A 21126-nucleotide genomic window follows, 5' to 3' on the forward strand; every position below is an offset into this window, starting at 1 on the left:
AATTTTTGGCTTCATTGCTCAGTAAGAATAAGAATCTTGTCTTTCTTGTCATAAACTGTATATCCTGTATTTAGAACAGTCCAAGACATGGAGTAAGCCCTCAATAAATATTTGATTAGTATATGAAAATCAATGCATACATTAAATATAATCTGGTACATAAACTTACCCGAGGGCAAAACTTCCTCTTTCTTGTTCACTGCTGTATCCCTGGCTTCTATAATGCCTAGGACATAACAGGCACTCAGTAAACAGCTGTTGTTTTGAAAGACTAGAGAATGCCTCCTATTTTACTAATTTCTAGCACTCTGTGGAATTGAAGTTTTTCAAGAGTTTTTTTTTTTTTTCCTGTAATAAACACTTTATATGTCAGTGGTTTCAGTTTGCTCCTAAATTTCAACATACATAAACTCAAAGACTTATTATTTAGAAATGCCTAGAAAAAGCCAAGCCTGAGAGTCAGGAGACATGGAGTGCAGTTTAGGTTCACTAACTTGCTATGCAACTTTGCCTCTCCAGGCCTCTGAGTCTCATCTATAAAATGTAAAGGAGGGATAGAGGGAGAACAGGATGGTTCTCAGGTATCCTCTTGGGAATGTGTAGGTATGCAACCTCTTGGGTATGTGTAGAGATATGGATTTTTAAAAATCAATGAAAGGGACTCTACAGGTCAGAGAAAAGCTCTAGAGCAATCCTATTAAGAGAGTTAAAAGAAACTGGAGTCATTCAACTGAACAAAGAAAATGCTGAAAATGCCAAAGGGAATCAGACCATTGTGAGAGGACTCACAGGTATGTGGTACCCAGACCTGAGTTGCTACTTCCTGGTCCCTTAAAGCACAGAGTATAGCTTGGCTCACTCCCTTGTCTTCCTACACCATCAAAACTAAAAAGAAAAATACTCACACTCACATCTAGCTTTCTCCAAGTGGACAAAATGTTGGCCAATAACATATAGAGAAAAGTCCTTGAGGAGGGAATCCTTCTCAGGACAGAAGGGAAATGGAATCAACGGAAGTTTTTCTTTTTCCTTTTCATTTTTGTCCCTCTTCCTTCTTCTCGTCTGAAAAGAAGGGCAGAGTGACTGGAGAAGCAGCAACCAACTTGGGAATATGAGAAAAAAAAAACCCAAAACTAAGGATAGTGGAGCAAGAGAACAGCAGCACCATGATTCCTCAGTGAAACTTGCTGACTGACGGCTTCTTGAAACTTGTTATAAGGGAAAAATAAACCCTTTACTTAACCATGATTAATTTATTACTTTCAGCTAAATGCATTCTTAAATGACATATTTGCTAAGGGAAAAACCAGAGAGAAGGATTATCCAAAAAAAGACCATGGGGGATAGGAAAAAGAAAAAGAAGTTATGACTATAAGGGCTCCTATTATTAGACACCAAATACAGGGCTGTAAGAGTCTCAGTCTGTCTGACCAATTACCATGTTTCACAAAATTTTATATCACTGACACCCTACAGAAAGGAGGCAGCTTCTAAGTGTAAAAAGCTCTAGAGCAGGAATCAGATGACATGGGTTTGAATTCTGGCTCTGCCACTTAATAACCCACTTAAGTTTTAGCAAGAGTTTCTTCAATATAAAATGGAAGTCACAGCATTTCACTGATACGGTGATTGTGAGGATTAACAATATAATGCATGCAAAGACACTTTCTAGATGCACAGTGCTTAACTAACAGCTATTTACATGGGATGATGCAAGTAAAACACTTAGGTACAGGTTCTGACACACAGTAAGTGCTTATTTATTATGATCATTGTTATTATCAGATAATACCTGTCCATATCTTCTCTAGAATATCTTGCTCATGAGCCTTCTCCCCCCAGGCATGGCTGATTGAAAAAGTCAGCTCTTAACCTTGGTAGAGCCAGAGTTTCTCTTGCTGGCATTTGAAATTGGTACCCAGAAAAATTACCAGTCTTGCAGACTGATGGGCATATAGCATGCAGATTAAGAAACTATGGAGTTGTCAGCCATGTTTTACCATATAGAGTAGAAAAAGATAAAAGGATCATCTCCAGTGTAAGAAGAAAGAAGTGGATGCACAGAGAAGAGAGATGGAGAGAGAGGGAAAAGGAGGGAGGGAGAGGGAGAGAGAGCACACAGGTGCTGGTGGTACTGAACTTCGAATATGTTTATGAAGATTGAGTTCCATGTACTTCTAATTTAGCATAATATATTCTGAGCTAGTTTCTCTTACTGGCAATCAAAGAGTGCTAACTAAATAAATACATTTGGGGCTTCCCTGGTGGCTCAGTGGTTGAGAGTCCGCCTGCCGATGCAGGGGACACAGGTTCGTGCCCCGGTCTGGGAAGATCCTACGTGCCGCGGAGCGGCTGGGCCCGTGAGCCATGGCCGCTGAGCCTGCGCGTCCGGAGCCTGTGCTCCGCAACGGGAGAGGACACAACAGTGAGAGGCCCGCGTACCGCAAAAAATGAAAATAATAAATAAATAAATATATTTGTTTTGGTGTTAGCATTGAAACATGTTACCAAGTTAGTTATAGAAAATCTGTATCTGGCTTCCCTGGTGGTGCAGTGGTTGAGAGTCTGCCTGCTAATGCAGCGGACTCGGGTTCGAGCCCTGGTCTGGGAGGATCCCACATGCCGTGGAGCAACTAGGCCCGTGAGCCACAACTACTGAGCCTGCGCATCTGGAACCTGTGCTCTGCAACAAGAGAGGCCATGATAGTGAGAGGCCCGTGCACCGCGATGAAGAGTGGCCCCCGCTTGCCACAACTGGAGAAAGCCCTCGCACAGAAACGAAGACCCAACACAGCAAAAATTAATTAATTAATTAATAAACTCCTAAAAAAAAAAAAGAAAATCTGAATCTATGAAAGCTTTATAAGAAAAGGCCACACATAATCCCCTTCTGCTTCTATAATTTAATGTTAGCTCTATGATTTTATGATAAAATTTCATGAAGAATTTGGAAAAGGCATATACAATTTAAACCAAAAAATATTTTTCTATTTATTTATGATTCCCGATGGCTGCAATCATTAAAGAAAATGTGAGATTAATTAAAATGCTGAGGCTACACGATATTTTCTTGAAATTTTTAATCTGGGTGTCTTCTTGAAAAATAAAATCAAATGAAAAGTCACATTTATGTATGCAATTTTCCACGTTTCCCTCCTGTGAACAGCAAACAGCCTGAGTAAGAAAACACAGATTTTAGGTGCCAGGAAAACAGAACTGACCAACTTCTAAACACTCCCTGACAATTTAGTGAATGCTAGGATACTCTGAGTACATCATGGTACCCAGAACTTAGAATCAAAGTATGGGTTTTCTGAAGGTGGATACAGCCAAATTGCTAAATGCTTTTGGATGGAGTCCCAGAATGCAAGGGCTTATGTGTACAGTTTTGTTTTGTTTTGTTGACAATGAAGAAAAACCCCTAGGTTTCACTACAATTCTGGTTTAACAATAGTCATTTTTCAGATGTAAGACTGTTCAAATATGGTCAGTTCCATGTAGCTAGGACAAAATTTTGAATTTGTTCAAAATAAGAAGTAGAGATTAAGTGTAAGAAATACAGGAGAATACTTCCATCTGGTGACAATAAATAAATCAAATGTGTCCTGTTTAAGACATTCAGGTAACTGATTTTGTCAGTGAAATCTTAGCTTCCAATGGAGAGAAGTTTTAGACATGTCCTTCCCAGAAAAGAGAAGACCCATATTTAGAGTGTTGATACACTCTAAAAAATAATAGCTATACAAAGTAAGTCTATAAGCTTATATCTTGCATAGTTTCTTTAATAATAAATCTTGAAGTGTATACAGATATTTTTGAAGACAAACTATATATTTTTCCCTTAAAATGTTGTTCATTGTATAATTTCAGCAATAACCAATGGGATTTTTTGATAATTATTAAATGAAACTTTTGTTCAGTTTTCCAGTTTTTCAATGAGGAAGCTATATTTCATTCCTATGTTTTTAATAGGAATTTTAAAAGGCTTCTAATTTATAATCATCTGGAGCACAGCTTATAGCTAACTTCTACACTAGAAGTTAGCATGATGTAGGCAATTATTTGTGGGGTGAATGAATCTATAATAAAAAGAAGAGTGCACGCTATCACTGAGCGCTCTATTCCCACCTGAGTTTCATATTTCTCTTTCCATTTACTTCACCCCAAACAGTTTCCATAACAAACACACTGGGTAACAGGGCTAAGACACTCAACGCTATTTCTCATTGTTAAGAAGCAGGAAGTCATAAACCAATTTCAAACCACAATCCCATAACTAAGGAAATCTGCCAAAAGACATGAAAGCCATAATGATTTATTTCTTGAAAGGAAAGAAAACCTGATACCCTATTTCAAGCAAGGACAACTGGAACCTGGTGCATTAGCAGTATCTGTGGGATCTACTTTTAGAACAGATATTCCTTGTTCGAAAACAGAGCATGAAATGATGTTAATCTGTAAGTGGAGGAAGCTGTTCACGGCCCTCTAACCAGAGCATGGTGTACTTGAATTATCCACCCTTTCACTTTTCAACTCAGAATACCCACCAAGCCTGCACCAATGGCCATTATGAGTACTCCACTCTTAATAAATTCATTGGGCATTTTACAAGTACAAAGCCTGTAGGATTGGACACTTCAGAGTAAATTTTAGCTTCATAATCAAGAATATGGCTGAAAATGCCAGTTGGTGGTGCAAAGCACAAATAACCAAACTTTAGCTATAGAAAAGCCCTTTATGGACTAAAAATATCCACTATGCAATCTATCCCTGACTTTGCAAGGAGGCTCACCAGAATATTAATAATCAAAGATATCCAAATAAATTGCTGCTGAAAAGTGATCTCTTGGCTAAAGAGAATTACGTAAGATAAAAGTGAAGTGGGGGCTTCCCTGGTGGCGCAGTGGTTGAGAGTCCGCCTGCCGATGCAGGGTACACGGGTTCGTGCCCCGGTCCGGCAAGATCCCACATGCCGCGGAGTAGCTGGGCCCGTGAGCCATGGCCTCTAAGCCTGCGTGTCCGGAGCCTGTGCTCTGCAACGGGAGAGGCCACAACAGTGAGAGGCCCGCGTACCGCAAAAAAAAAAAAAAAAAAAAAAATAGAATTCGCCTAAAAAAAAAAAATACATAAACATCAAAACTCACTCCTGGACTCATCAATACTTAACTGGATGCAAATTATACTTCTATTTGGGGGAAACTACTTATCAGAAGGGGAATGTCTGCCAATAATTGCTATGAAAACATTTATTTGACACTGATCCATGTTGCTTACCAGATTCAATTATTTTAAATAATAAATGGAAGTAGAAACAAAATCATTGTTAATCAATATTAGAGTGATTCTGTTGTAAAAAATCTACTTTTTTGTGTGTGCTATTTTTTTTATTTATTTTTTACATCTTTATTGGAGTATAATTGTTTTACAATGGTGTGTTAGTTTCTGCTTTACAACGAAGTGAATCAGTTATACATATACATGTTCCCATATCTCTTAAAAAAATCTACATTTTTTAAAGCTACCTGAAACTCTCATCTCCTAAACGTGATTTAAGAAATTTGATTGAAAGAAACTTGATTTAAGAAATTTAGTTTAAAATAATGCTTTATTTCAATTTGTTTTCACAACACATATCATCACCTGTTTGCCCATAGTTTTGTTGCTAAACACAAGTCCTTCTAAGAGAGGTTTCTAGTTGATTTTAAAGAGACAGGGGAAAGAGCACAATAACAGAAATTGGAAATCAAGTCAGAGGTAAGATGGAAAATATATATATATACCCAACAGCACCTAGTTAAATAAACTTACTGACATCGTAAACAGCAAAATCGTGTTTGTAAAGAACTTTTCTCTTACTTGATAACTTCCTACTCCACAACTTTCACTCCGTTACAATATTTATTGAGTGCAATTTCCTGCTTTAGGATGACAGAATTGTAGGAAATTAATCTCTGATTCAGGCTAAGGTCTTCCTGTTCACACCCCCTCTGCAAATGGAGCTTCTTGGGGAAGCTGAAAAGACACCAAATGTTTCACAGCTGAAGCTGTTCACCTGACCTTCTTTTGGTGACATAATTTTATGTTTTTGAAAGTTCTGAGGTTTCCCTTATTAAGCAAATGAAAGTTGAAGATGTAAACATACTACTTATAATAGCCAGTATACTTAGTAAATGTGTATTCAATTGTGGAATTTAACAATAAATTCAGAGATCAAATAAGTTACAATTGCTAGATCTTTCAAAGCTCATCAACTGATGCATAGCATTAGATTTATTGTAATGGCAGCCACACATTTATAGCTACTAAAAATATTTTATCCAAAAATAGCATAAAAACTATTTAAACAAAATTATTCTGTCTAGTTTTTCCGTGTATCATATTGTTAGGGTACAGTGACGATTAAAAGGTTATTGAACAATTTTCTCCAGCGAAGTGGAAGTGGATATCACTTTCAACTGATAAAACTATAGCAATGTAGGATGGGAGATGAGTTACCTAAATTGGAATTTTGCCAGCTCCTTTAATGGTTTTAGTGTAACAGAGCTTGAATTTTCCTTTCTGTTGATGTTTATTTCACTGCCTGAGCAATAAGATTTTTCTGAGAAGTTTAATTCTCTCAAGTTTCCACTTCAATGTTCTAAATTGCAAGATAAATACCAAATTCTACCTTACTAGTAAGATCTGATATGACTGTTTTATTTAAATTCTAAAACCCTTTTTCACTCAGTACTTCTAGGAGACTAAGGGTTTCCTGATTGTTGGCAGAGCTACTAAAGATTCATAGCCCCAATGAAAGTAAGATTTTCATCAGTCCAAGTTTTTAGGAACAAACCGTCACAGTTCTTGTTACCATCTCTTTCTCTTTTAAAAATGCACGTTGCACTTCTGCTAGCAAAAGGTCTCAGATTGGCTGGAATATCCGATAGACACTACCTTGTGCTGTGAAGTTACCCGATCAGTATTTTCTCAGAGGCAAGTTTACCACTTGATAAATCATTAGCATCACTTCCTGTAGCACTGAAGTTTTCCATAGGGGTTCCTAACTAACTAAGGGCTAATCATCTGAGGTCTTATTTAGCTCTTGAGTTCTGATTAGATCATAGTTTAAAGTGGATGACTGCAGACTGCTAATTCTTACCTGACAACAGGGTGAACAAAGACTACATATTCAGCAAATCTGTTTTATCTTTCCTTTTAACAAATCCATACCTTACTATTGTATCATTAAATGTAAAATCATGATGAGTTTAGCTGTTCAGGCGAAAGACACTGATAAGATTTCAGTGGCTACATGTTATTACTATGGAAATTTGTACTGGCTAAGTTATTTACAGCCCGTTACTAATTTTAAAATTTGATATGGCATTACAAAAATATATCAGGTGAAGGTTAAGGCCAATAACAATGTATTATAGGTCAAACTCATGCAACAAACATTTTAAAATAATTTAACCAAATATTTGAGATTATTAAACATTTTTATTCATATTTCTTTTTCACTTGTAAACCTATCTTTTAACATCTTTTTGATAAACAGTACATTTCATGCATCTGTTTGTAACTGAAATAAAACTGTATTGATTAATTCCAAACTATTGCAATTTGAAGAGAATGTGATGAAAATGGAAATAACTATAATATAAATGAATCAGATATAACATTCTAGAAAATCATTTTTTGGTAAATTTTTATAAAAAATATTAACAAAATACAAAAGAGATTTTTTCTTATATAAATGAGCCACTATTTTACTATTTTATATATACAATTGGTCCTCTAGGTTTGAGATTTTATATAATACAGTACTTCTACAAATAACACACATTACTATATGATAGTTGTAAATACAGCCGTATCTCAGTTAAGTAAATTTAAAAACATGTGTTTTCCCTCCACTCACTGAAGCACTGAAGCAGTTATCATAAAATTAAAATTCCAAATGATGTATTGTTATCATTTAGCACATCAAAACTCTTGTTAGATCATATCACTTTGCAAGTGAATTCTTACCAAAAAAAATAGTAACCAAAACTTGAATTTTAGGTGCCCTTTTTAAAACTGTATATAAACATCCTCTCAAAATTCTGGTAGTTGCAATACTAGATCTAGCTTACAACACTGTAGCGTTTTACATTTAAGCGGGGGGCGCTTTTCAGTTTCTTTTTTTTTTGCTTTTTCCTCCTACACGTAAAGGAAAAGATCCCACTGGTATGGAGTCCCCAGCCTCTCTTTCCTGTGACGTCTTTTCCAAGCCCACTAGTGTCTCTTAATAGGCATTACTGGGCTCCCTTCCTGTCTCAAGGGAGTTTGGCTCCGCCTCCCTCCCTCCCAATTATACATATGCAGGCTAGATAATTGACCGACCCCCTTGACTGACATAGTCTAAATGGAACGGACTGCCTTCTAGTAAACCACTAACAGGTGGGAGAGGAAGTACTAATTTAACAACCTGAATATCTGAAGTCATTATTGACTCAAATCCTTTCATGCCTTCTTTAACTCTCCCAACTGTTAAAACGCTCCACCCTCTAACCCCTGCACACTGCACACTCTCCTTGGTTGGAGAATACAGAAAAGGGTTTAAAAATTATGTAGAATCTGCAAAGAAAAAAGAAAAAAACATATGTGCACACATGCATATTTAAATTACTTTTTTTTTTCTCAGCATCCTAGATTTACCAATCAGATCCTAAAATTTAAGCAGTTGTAAAGTCTAGAAAATACAATTGTGAAAATAAGGAAAAACTTATCCCCTTGGTCCCCTTGGCATCTGTTCATGCCAATGTCTCCACCAGAAGTACAAGAGTAGCTCATGAAAGTGTAAAATCAGAAAATAAGCAGAACCTTGGACAAGTAGTTCTAAAGGTACCTAAAGTTACCAGGCCCTAAAGATACACTTCCAGAATGTTTAAGGAAAAAAAAAAGGAAAAAAAATCCAAAACCAAACAAACAAAAAAATATTCCAGAGTGTTAAAAACAATAAAGAAAAATCTCTGTGAGGACAACATATAGCCTCTATTCCAGGCTAGAAGGTATAATCTATGATCATTAGCTATAAAGTCATCAGATGCCATGGATAAGAGGCCTTTCTTGCTCTTAGATTTAAGGTGGCAAAATAGGATTTGTATATCAAAGTTAGGAGGGTTTTCAGGTTGGTTATCCAATATCATGACTTTATCATTCCAAGTAGTTTTCAGGAACAATGTGCAGGAAATGAGACACCTTAATACATAATTGCCACTTTACTTTCCTTCTTACTTGGACTCAGGTACCTGAATCCATTCTAAGTGACTGCAGCCCTACTCCCCTTTCCCTTAAGTGGCCTCCTCTTAATTACAAAGAAAATTCCCCAAGCAGATCATATATGCAAGAATACAGATGAGATAAGAGACCAAACAGTCAATCAGGTCAATTGTGTGCATTTTAGTAGAATTAGGATGGCAGTCATCATCTTAAAAAACAATAAAGATTTGGTGAAACTTAAGGCCAGTATTTTAAGGCCACTTGCACACTTTATTTCTTTCAATATCTTTATATTGAAATATATCTATATATTTAACAGCAACATTTACTTCTATGTCTTTAAAATATCTGCCATCATGATTGATTGGGCATTGTTACAGAGATAAACGTTAGGGTCAACTATAAACTATAAACCCTTTATGATTCGAAATTCTTGAGTCGTCGTTACTTAAAATTATATACAAGGATGGCTCACTGACGTTCATGACAATTAAATCTGTACGGTAACGTACCTATTAAACACACATTCAACCATTTGGGGTGGAAATTTTACAAAACGTGTTCCACAGTAACCTGAATTCTTAAACAAAGGATACATGAAGACTCCAAGATCATTATAAATACTAATCAGGCTGTCTAAGCTGGTGTCATCTGAAGTCAGTGAAGTATGTGTAACTTTACTTATGGATCCAGATAAAGATTCTCTCTTAGATACATATATTAAATACTTATTTACTTCTGATATCAGAACACATATGTAGTGTTAATTACTTCATTTGGATTCTAATTGGCTGCTTTAAGTTAGGAGTAGGAAAATAAATAAGTACATTTGGTACAATCATGGATAAATGAGAAGCAGCAGGTTCTGAGTAAGGACCCAGAAGTGAGTTATGTGAGGTTTCCAAAGTACATTTGGTAGCACCCTTTTTTAGTTACTTGGTACTCTTTTTTCTTGTTTCTAAGTTTCATTTTTGTTCCAAATAGTAAAGGTTATGCAGTGAATTATGCTGAAAATGTATAAATTTATCAAAATGCAAGTAAGTATTTATAGTAAAGCAAGAAGAAACTTAGATACCAAATTACTAGGATGTGAGCAGCATTATCTTCCTTTTTCTCTTTCCAAGTGGCAGCTTAGGATATTGAGACCCTATTTCATCATTAATGAAAAGGGATGTGAGAAATAGTGGGATCAAAACCAAAACTGATCCTGAAATCCCAGGCTAACAGAGCACTCTGGGATTATATTTCCTACTTCTGACTAGACAGCTACACCCACGAGGTAACAGCTGTACGTGATGTAACACTGTGACTTGGTAATGAATGTAGCCTCAACATCAAGAGAAGTTTCTAAGCTTCCATGTTTATCTTATACGTGGGTAATTTTACATAAACAATTTAAGAGAGCCATCGATATGAAAATAATTTACACTGAATTGTCTATGTATGAGAGATCTTCATGGTGAATCATCTACACAAAAATTTTAACTCTAATTTGACTTTATATCAGAATGTTTCTAAAAAAATCTTACTCACTGACATATCACTGTACATGCAGGATTAGAACAATAAAGATTTAAAAATAATACACCTATTTTAGGCCAAATATAATATATTTAAATTGCTGTTTGCAATTTATCCATGACCTTCTCATTTGGGTGAGTAATCAATTTTGGAACATTCTGACTGTATGTAGATTCAGTCTAATGATAGATAAATATGAATCCAATAAGTTGATTCTGCTTATAAAAACCAAGATAAATAACATGTTTATTCGATTTTGTGTTTATTTTCATTCTACATGGTACAACTGGCTTTACATTTTCAAAGCACTTGCTGCCTTAATCTGAAGATCTAATGCAATCCAGTCCAAGACAGTAATAATAGAAGACTAACATTTTCCATTTAAAATAATATTTTCTTTGGTCTTTGAAAGTCCTCGAGGGGTAAACTATTTTAATTTAATAGCTGCAATTGATCTTCAAATATTCAGCAATATTAAAAGCAAAGGGAGCCATTTTTCTTTAATCAACCAAGTTAGAACTAAAATAAATGAAGATGTTCATAGCATGCGTTCAGGAAGCAAGGGAAAAGAAGAGTAAATAACTTTTGACAACCTTCTTTGAACAAATGATGATATGGTGAGAGTCTTGCCCTTGAAAAACTGCAGCTCTTATAGTTTTATTACACATTGGCCCACTTTATTTATTTATTCATTCATATTTAAGATAATAATCATCAGTAAATGGCCTTATTATATTATTGGTTATAATGTTTCCTATTTCCTCAGAGAGAAAAAACCCACTAATCTTAAGAAATATAAAACTGATAAAAAAGCCACTCATAATATTTTAGCATTTTCAAAATACACAGTTTTTATGTCCAGTCCTCCCAAGCATCCCATGCCAAGGATGCTTATTCCAATTCTGGGAGTTTAAGTGGCATGAGGGTTAATATATAAATATAATCCAGTTAGTTACCTCTGAATTCTATTTTATGTTATATTTATATCACACAATCCCTTGAACATGTGTCTAAGACTTTAAACTAGAGAGAAGCCCGTGTTTCATTTAATTGTTCGAGAAAGAAGCATGGTATAGAAGGGGGTACTCAAGGGTGGTTAGAAGATGCTCTCTGAGAGCATATCAAACCGTTCTGTCTCTTGCTTTCTTTATGATTTTGACATACTAACCTCTATGTTTGTGTTTTTCCAGCCAAGTAGGTAAAATAGCGTACCTACCTCCTATTTCTGTTGCTTGGATTTTATAATATGATGCATTTTAAGAACTTAGTGCCAAGCACATGATAAGCACGAAAAGAAAGCATGTTTTTATTTACCACTGAAAGCTTATTTACTAGATTTGAAAGCAATTCTCTGAAGCTGTGTTGTCCAATATGGTAGTCACTAGCTCTTGAAATACGGTTACTAAGTACTTGAAATGAGTACCTGAAATATGGTTACTAAGTACTTGAACTGAGATGATGCGCTGTTGTTGTAAAATACATGCCAGATTTTGAAGACTTAATTTTTTATGAAAGGAATGGAATTCCTTTTTATAAAGGAATATTTCATTAATATTGGGTCGGCCAAAAAGTTCGTTCTGGTTTTTCCGTAACATCCTATGAAAACCCCAAACAAACTTTTGGTCAGCCTGATAATTTTATATTGGTTAAATACTCATAATATTTTGGATATATGAGGTTAAATAAAATACATAAGTAAAATTAATTTTATCTGCTTTTTTTTTTTGTGTGTGTGTGTGTGGTACGTGGGCCTCTCACCGCTGTGGCCTCTCCCGTTGCGGAGCATAGGCTGCGGACGCACAGGCTCTGTGGCCATGGCTCACAGGCCCAGCCGCTCCGCGGCATGTGGGATCTTCCCGGACCGGGGCACGATCCCGTGTCCCCCGCATCGGCAGGCAGACTCTCAACCACTGCGCCACCAGGGAAGCCCTTATCTGCTTTTTTATTGTATTATTATGCCTACTAGAAAATGTAAAATTACATGTGTGGCTTGTATTATATTTCTATTGGATAGTGCTGCTCTAAAGTATTTTCCATAAGAATTACCCAGGGTGCTTTTTAAAAATGTATGAACCTGGCCCATGCCTGCCGTGAACAAAAGCGGAACTGCACTTCCTAAAAGCTCCTCCAGTGAATCCTTGCAGGCAAAAATCTGAAAACCATTTCCCTAGGTCTACATATATTGGATGCTGCCGAGAATCCAGCCTCTTTCTGACCTTCAATCTAAAAGTCCTAAAAGATTTGACTATTCCTGCTTAGTGTCTGATGAGAATATAGTTAGATACAAGTAAGAGGCGCCTATTAGACAGCAGTTCCTTTAGGAAGCACCCAACCAAATGGTCAACCTCAGGATTAAGGGGAATTTGCAGACACCTGATTTTAGAAGTAGAGTTGAAGCATGTGGGTCTTTCTTAATGTAGGGTGCAGACAGAATTACAAAGAGGATGACAAGGAAGAAGGCATTCTGTGAGACCCGATGTGATTCATTTCTGGATATGTCTCCCTAAGACACGCACACAGTTGAGATCCAGAGGAGGGGAGAAGAGTCAAAATGAAAGGATGCCTTACTAAGTTGTGGTTCTCACATGGGCTTGGTGGCGGGCTCATCAGTGTCATTTGTCCTTTGAGGAATATCATGGTAGAGTGAAGTATTTAATAAATTCAATCTAATTAAGAATAAAGAACAGTTTACATATAGAAAAATTAATACATTAAATTTGTTAAATATAAAATCATATAACAAGCTTATTTGTACCCGAAAAAGTGGCTCATTATTTTACATTAATATTAGAATAAAAGTTTGCTGGCTGTTTATTCAATTTGCACATTTTATTCTGTCATGTGCCAGAATCAGCAAAGAACTGATAATAGGCATCAGAAGTAGAAGCAAAATGTATAGAAGAAAATCGAAATTGAGAAAAAAATGAATGCATTAATTATTTTTTCCAATAATTAGAAAAAGACCACTAGTAATTTACTTTAGGAATAGAACACTTCATTTTAATTTCAAATATTATCACAGAACCACCAGCCAACAGCAAGAAGAGACCATCACTCATCAGGAGAAGAAACCAGCAGATTTTCTGTGATATAGTCTAGTGGTAGCCAACACTTCTCAGAGCCCTGGGAAGTGAGAGAAGACTTAGGATGAGAAAACAAGAGTTCTGGGGGAAAAGAAGAGTCACAACTCCACGGAGGCTGTGAGGAGGAAGGAGGGAGGAGGAGAGCTGGCAGGAAGCCAACAATGATGAGTGTTTGGAGCAGCTGAAGACCCTCTTCTCCCATTTCTCTCTTCTTCTCTTTTAACGTCTTCAGTAAGAGTTATGAAACAGACATTGTGGGAGGAATTTTGGCACGGGAAGACCCACAAATATGTAGAAACGCTGGGAAATAGTGTCCTTGAGAAGGAAACAATGGAACCTGAAGCTTAACTATCGTACTTCTTGGGTTGTATTTAATTTGATTTTTCTTTTCAGTAATAAAAATTGTATGCATGTGTTTATATATACCGTGTCTATTTCCAATGTACAGAGGTGATGCCAATATTTTAGAGGAAGAGTTTAATGAAAAGATAGGCCTAAGATTCATTATTAGGGGGGTGGGGCTGGAGAGTACAAATAAACCCAAAGAAATATAGAGAGAAATACAGCTCTAGCCTTCTGAGCCACATTTGTTTGTGACCAAAAAATAATATGTAGGATAGATCTGTACTTAGAATGAAGATTTGTGTATGACCAATACAATGATGACACTTACTGATGTAAGCTAGCATTTGTTATTAATTTATTTTAAAAACATTTCAATTAAATTAGATCATGGTATTGCAGAAAAAGGCTTTGACATCTATTATATAGGTAGGTATTTATATATATATACACACTATATTTTATATTTTAATGTATTTATTTGTATTTCAAAAATATTATAGCTAAGATAAGGCATCATTTCTACACTTTATTCTTTTTTCTTTTCATATAAAGATAAACCTCTGGCATCCAGTCATTTAACATTCAACATTCAGTCTCCATTTTTTGAGTCTTCCTAGAAAATAGGAACTTCATCTTTCTCTATACAACACAGATTAGCATAAACTTGGCTGTTAGATGTTTTTTTTGGTTTTTTTTTTCATCTTTCAAAGAACCTTTACTTTCAGAATTTCCTAAGCACTGATCTAACCAATTCCAGGGAACTCAATATCCTCTGCCTTACCATTAAAAAAAAAGACCTCAAACTAACTATAAAAACAACAAGGAATCAGGATAGAAAATAAATAGGATGATTGCTGTACTTGTCCAAGAAGAACTCTGACATCCTTTACATCTCTTGTCTCAGCATTTTTTTCATAGCACTTGCCACCATCTAATCTTAATACTTTACACACATATCATTAATTATCTACATCCCTCCAGTAGATGTAATAGCAGTGATAGCAGTGATTTTTATCAGTGTTGTTCTTTGCCATATCCCAGTGCCTTGAGCACTGCCTGGCACAGAACATGTTAAATATATGTTAAATAAAAGTTTGTTGCTTACATTCATTAATTTGACCACTGAAACTGTTCTATAAGCTTTTATTGAGATCCTACTAGGTATGGGACACTGGGTATTCAATGATAAATTAGATATAATCCTTTTTGCTGAGCAGGTCACATTATTGTGGGAATAGGCAGATAAAAACTAATTACAATGCAAAGTGACTAGTGTATGTTGAATAAAGACCAAAAGCAGGAGGATAACATTTAGCATGGGAGGTAGGGAAAGCACTGCATAGGAAGTGACACTCGAGCTGAGTCACTACGTCATGAAATATACGTGTGTTTCTGAGAAGGGAGAAGGATCAAAGGACATTTCAGACAGAGGAAAAGGAATGTACAAAGGGACGTATCTAATAAAGGGAACGTTCCACAGGGCAAATAGCAAATAGTTCAGTGTGGCTGGAGCACAGTGAACTTGAGAAATAAATCAAGAATCGTAGATGGATTAATTCATTTGTTAAGAATCTTTCTGTTCTGCTCATCAGTCTTTACTTTATCCCATGGGATGCAACTGAAGGTTTTACTTGTTGAGAAAATAACTTAGGAGAACAAAGATGTTTTGAGGGTTCAGGACTAGAGGCCTCTCTTTATTGTGAACAGCAGGGAGGAAGGAGTACGGGGAGGTGAAAAGAGCTTTCAGAAACCAAGAAGAAACTTGTTTATAATAGCTTTTCACATTTAAACTTCTCTAAACAATTGTAAGAGAACCAAAACAGTGCATCACCTCTGAACATCACCAATAGATGAAGAAAGCAGTAGCTTATTATAAAATTTTAGAAAATAAATTTTTATATGCAATTTACTTATTCAAAAATAGAGATGCACGTGCAATTTTAAACACTTAAGTTGTTTAACTTTCTAAGATCACGCACATTTGAGCTTCTGCCCCCATTAATATTACAGAAAAGCACAAACACTGTGAGAAGAGAAAAGCATCTGTGACGTCACAGAGCTCTGGTCTCCAGTCCAGCTCTACCCCTTACTAACTACACAATCTTGGGCAAGTTATTAAAGCTTGAGCCTCAGTTTCTTTAGCTGAGAAAGCCAACATAAAAACAATATCCATCGGCACTGAAAGAATGAAATGACCTAATCAGCCTAAACACACCTGGCGCAGTGTTTGATATACAATAGATCCTCTGTTGATATGGATTTCCTTAAGCCTCATTATAAATAAAATTGTTGAAGCCATCTGAACACCACCAAATAATTATAGACACTCATCAGAAACCCTGACCACCCATCCACTTGTTAAACTATGCAATTAGATAATGTCAACAAAATACATACGGGTTTCTCAAGAGTTGACTTAAAATATTTAAATACCAAATCAAATCAGAGATAAAATACTGAAATCTCTTAAAAGGGTACCTGCATGACATATGAAAAATGATGAATCTCTTTAAATGTCTCACATACTTCCCTGAATAGTATTATCTTGTGACCTTCATTCTTTTTTTACAGCAATAAAAGTAACTTGAGCCTGACAAGATTTATTGTTTCCAACTAATATCTCCTGCGTTGGGTGTGAATTTCATTCCCATTAACACCTTACAATTTAGGACCTTTAATTCATAACTTTTGCAAGCATAAAACACCTTAGACTCTAAACAATCTAAAATAAATCAATATATCATGTTTTCCACACAAGAAAGGGAAAATAATAAAGTGATACACTCTTGCTCACATCACTGGGGCTGCTTGAATATGACAACATCCTTCCCTTTCACTTGATTAATGACTTGGGAATGCTTTGCTGCTTGCTTGATACGGAGCTAAACTTATTTCAGGACATGTTCTAATGAGTCACGGTAGAGGCTAATAGTAACCCCTTCTACCACTGCCTCCTTCCTCCAGAAAACCCTAGGGAGTGTTTGCAGCATAGCTTGTTGGCTCTGAGTCAATAAGACAGGGCTAACTGCTTGAGAAGGCTTAATTTTAAGTTAATAATGACTGTCCAACCTGACTCCAATGTGACAAGCCTGTGTATTAGAGATTCAATGTATCTTATGAAAATGTATTTCAGAAGCATACTGTGCCATTATGTTTGGTGGTTTCTATTATCAGTAACACTTTTGGATAAAATCAAGGTTTCTATCAATAAATTTCATAGTAGTCAAATATATTCAAACCTTATTTTAAATTACAGATATAATAATTTATTTTCCAGTGCAATTCCTTATTTATGTGTGCAGTGAAATCAGTAGTACTGGTAACTACTCCTTTGGGAGGAATACTTAGAAGGGGCTACTTTGCAGTTTTTAAAAATTCATCACATATGCAATAATTTTTATTTCTTCATTCTAAATTAGAATGTAAGCAACACGAGAACAAGAACAGAGCCCAAAACAATGTAGGTGTTTAATAAATATTTGTTGAATGATAGAAGAATCAATCTGTCCCCTAACAGAGCCTAAAAAAGCTCCCTGCTGTGGAAGCCCAGCTTGAACACAGTCTGACTGAACCCTGTGCCAAAAATCCATAGATCATATGGCACATGGAATGCCACCTTACATGGTGAGTCCTTGGTAGTCTCCCCTGGGCTAAGTGCCTACTTGAAGAAATGTCTCAAGTTTGCCTACGGTACACCTTCATACATCAACTTAGCAAAATTTGTAATTTATGTGAAAATATACTTCTTATAAGACTCCTGCTAACGTAACCACATTACCACTCAGAGAAATATGCTGTTCACAGATTACAGCAACTGCATATAAACTGAGTGACTTCCATTCTGTTCCTTATCAATAAAAGAGAGAGTTGTAAAGGTTATCGCTCTCTTTACAGTTAAAGATATGTGAAGGGAAATGAGATATGTACCAGCAACAAAAAGAATCTGTATGGAAGAATTAAGAGAAATGATTTGACCGTGTCTTTTATAGTGCCCATGATTGTTTATAATGACTTAAAGAGTCTCCCAGGCATGATGCTGACATTTATGGTATTTTATCTTCCATACCAGCCAGTTGAGAACTCTTCCACTTTCATTAATATAATTTAATCAAAGATTCCTGGAATCTAAACACTTCCTATTCTTTTCAGAACTTCCCAAAATCCGTGACACCAAGTTCAAATGCTCCCATTCTGAAGCCTAATATTTTTAATTGGGTTATAGTAATACATCATTTACTTACCCCATTGGAAACTGAATTACCACTTATTTAAATAGCAAAAGTGTATGTGGGGCCAAACACCTTTATTCACAAAGTTTGTCCTGTTTATTTCCAGGTGTTTTTACCCCAAAACAAGAAAGGAAAGAGGAAGACAAGAGACTGGGTGTATAAGAATCTGGGTCAAAGTTCCATCACCAGCTTCTTCGGCAGCCGCCAGTAATCACCAAGTTACTGGCAGCCGCCAGTAATCACCAAGATTCACTGAAAGATGAGGACTTAGGAAGGTTTGCAAAAAAGTATCAGTAGCAAAGAAGAATCCACATCTTCTAATATTTACTTGCATTTTAAACATTCCTCACATTCAGATCAAAAGATAGCTTTGGACATTCATTGTTTTGAGAAGTGGAGATATTGAGGCTAATTACTCAATTATAATGAAATTTTCCTTTAAGCTTCAGGTTCAAAACTAAAGAGAAGAGACAGCAGGTAGTTGCTGCTACACCCTCACTCCTGGCATTATTCCCTTGGTTTGCAAATGCTTTGGGGAGACAAAATGATTAATAAATTTTATAGAGGCCAAGGAAAATATATGTGTATTCATATTTAAACAGAATCAAGTTTAGATGCATCCACATAATATAAAACTTGAGTCCCAATTATATAGCTGACAAACTTAAAAAAATCTGTCCCCGAATCATGATTATTTCACAACTTTCTAAAAGATAATGATATAAGAAATATTTCCCAGTGTGCATGTGAGGATTTAAAGAACATTTTTATAGTTGAGAAACAGAAGAGGGACTCTTATTCTTGAAATGTTTTTGAGATCTTTGATCCTCTAACACGTTAATGAGAATAACCCAGCAAAGGACATTTATTAAGTGCTATCACTTTTGAACATCCAAATGCCTCTGTAAAATCTTCACTAAATTAAGTTCACTCAGAAATAACTGAATTGTTACAGCATCAAGTTTAAGATATTATTTTAAAAGATTTAAATTTAAAGACAATATTCTGAATGGCTCATACCATACAAGGGTATAGAAGTTAGAAAATTTTTAGAAAGGTAAGTCAGTTTGCACTAGCATTACCCATACATCCAATGATTCTTGACTACTTTGTAGATACAGTTCCAATATTTTAGCATGGCACAAAAGATCCTTAGAAATAGGAGCTCCACTTTATTTCATCACCCACTGTTTCCACTCTGTCACAAAGGACACCTCTAAGTCTCGTACTATTTCCATTTCCCTGTCCAGAAAACACCTACTTGACCTTGGAGGCTCTGTCAAGGTGACTTTCTACATGCCAGGAAAAATGAGTATCTCCTTTCTCTCTACCATACTACTTCAGACATACATGCTCCAAGTGTTGCAGTAGTTTGTTTATATAAATATCTCTCCTACTACATCCAAAGAAGCTTCCAGAGTGGGCACCATTTTATATCCATTTTTTGTATCTTCTATACTTGGACAAGTACCTGGCACTCAGCACACTTTCAGTTACTTGGTAAATTACTGAATGAACACAAATGGACAAAGGCATATAGTTGAACAAGGTACAAGCAGATGCTTACTCTATTTTAATACGGTGAACAACACAAACTATCTGGGGAAGAATTAATTTACAGATGTATTTCTGAATTTTCCTTTTCTTCAAATTTGTACCCATGGTTGACTTTACTCTCTGCATATATACGAACCTATCCACAGACATTATTTCCTCATGGACTCACAGAGTTGAATATTAATTAGAGACAGTGATTCATGGTTGGGGTTAAATATTTTCAATTTCTCACACACACCTGTTCTGTCCGCTCTCATCCTTATCCATAGGATCATGTTTTACACCCAGGAGGTTGACCAATATAGATTACATGCCCAGGATCCCTTGCTCTCTGGCTTATAGCCAGGTTTGTCCAGTGGAAATTCTTGGCCCAGACTAAAAAGAGAGAGAAGAAAGAGGTCAGAGTTTTTATTCCCTGACTCCAAGGCCACTTTGGGCAGCCCTCTCCAAATGTTTCTCCTTTTTTATTCCACTAACTTCTCTCTCCCCTTGTCGCCTTCTGCCTAGAGATGGGACAGAGTGGTCATTACTCACTATAGGGCAGGGTCTCTCTACCTTGGCATCATTGACATTTTGGGCATCACATTTCTATGTTGTGAGTAGCTTCCCTGTGTTCTGTACAATGTTTAGCAACACCCCTGGCATCTACCCAATAGATATAAATAACCTTTGTAGAGCAATCTACAATTTATAGATTACTTTCACCTATTTAATCTTGCCTGAGCTGCATAATTCTATAAATAGATATTATCAGAATACTTACTTTTACAGATGAGAAAATGAAACCCATAGATATAGAAACTAAAACACATGAACCTAAAAATCCTACAAAGTAATAATCATTTGTACAAAAATTTTTATATCCAAATCATAATCTCATTTCATACTGGCCTTGTAAACATTTATTGAACTTAATTTCCTTATATTATCATTTGCCTGAATTCCAGTGTTTCATCATCAGGGATATTGTGTTTCCTATGAAATGCAAAAGTCATGGTGTAATCTCTGGGCATTATATTAAATGTGAGTGATATACTTAGTCATCTATTATCTCTTTTTCTATCCCTTAGAAGAATAATGTTGCAGGCATGTTGTATTGACAATTGAACTCCTCTTCAAAGATCATTTATTCTGAGCCCCTTCTACAA

General features: G+C 35.9%; 1 protein-coding gene across 5 annotated transcripts in view; it reads right to left on the reverse strand.

Moving 5' to 3' along the window:
- The window catches only part of PCDH7 (protocadherin 7), a 406244-nt gene that overhangs the window by 357989 nt on the left and 27129 nt on the right, over positions 1-21126 (reverse strand). The window contains exon 3 of one of the 5 annotated variants that reach the window (XR_009519575.2): positions 13398-13430. The exons of 3 other annotated variants lie outside the window; for them this stretch is intronic. Coding sequence is in view for 1 of the 2 variants with exons in the window: in XM_060012725.2 (XP_059868708.1) it covers positions 20315-20353 (39 nt within the window). In the remaining variant the exon portion in view is untranslated. Of the gene's footprint in view, positions 1-13397; positions 13431-20308; positions 20354-21126 lie in introns of those variants that run through there. One more of the 5 variants, XM_060012725.2, reaches the window with a different exon arrangement.

This window comes from Delphinus delphis, chromosome 5 (genome assembly GCF_949987515.2).
Source record: "Delphinus delphis chromosome 5, mDelDel1.2, whole genome shotgun sequence".
Lineage (NCBI taxonomy): Eukaryota > Metazoa > Chordata > Mammalia > Artiodactyla > Delphinidae > Delphinus > Delphinus delphis.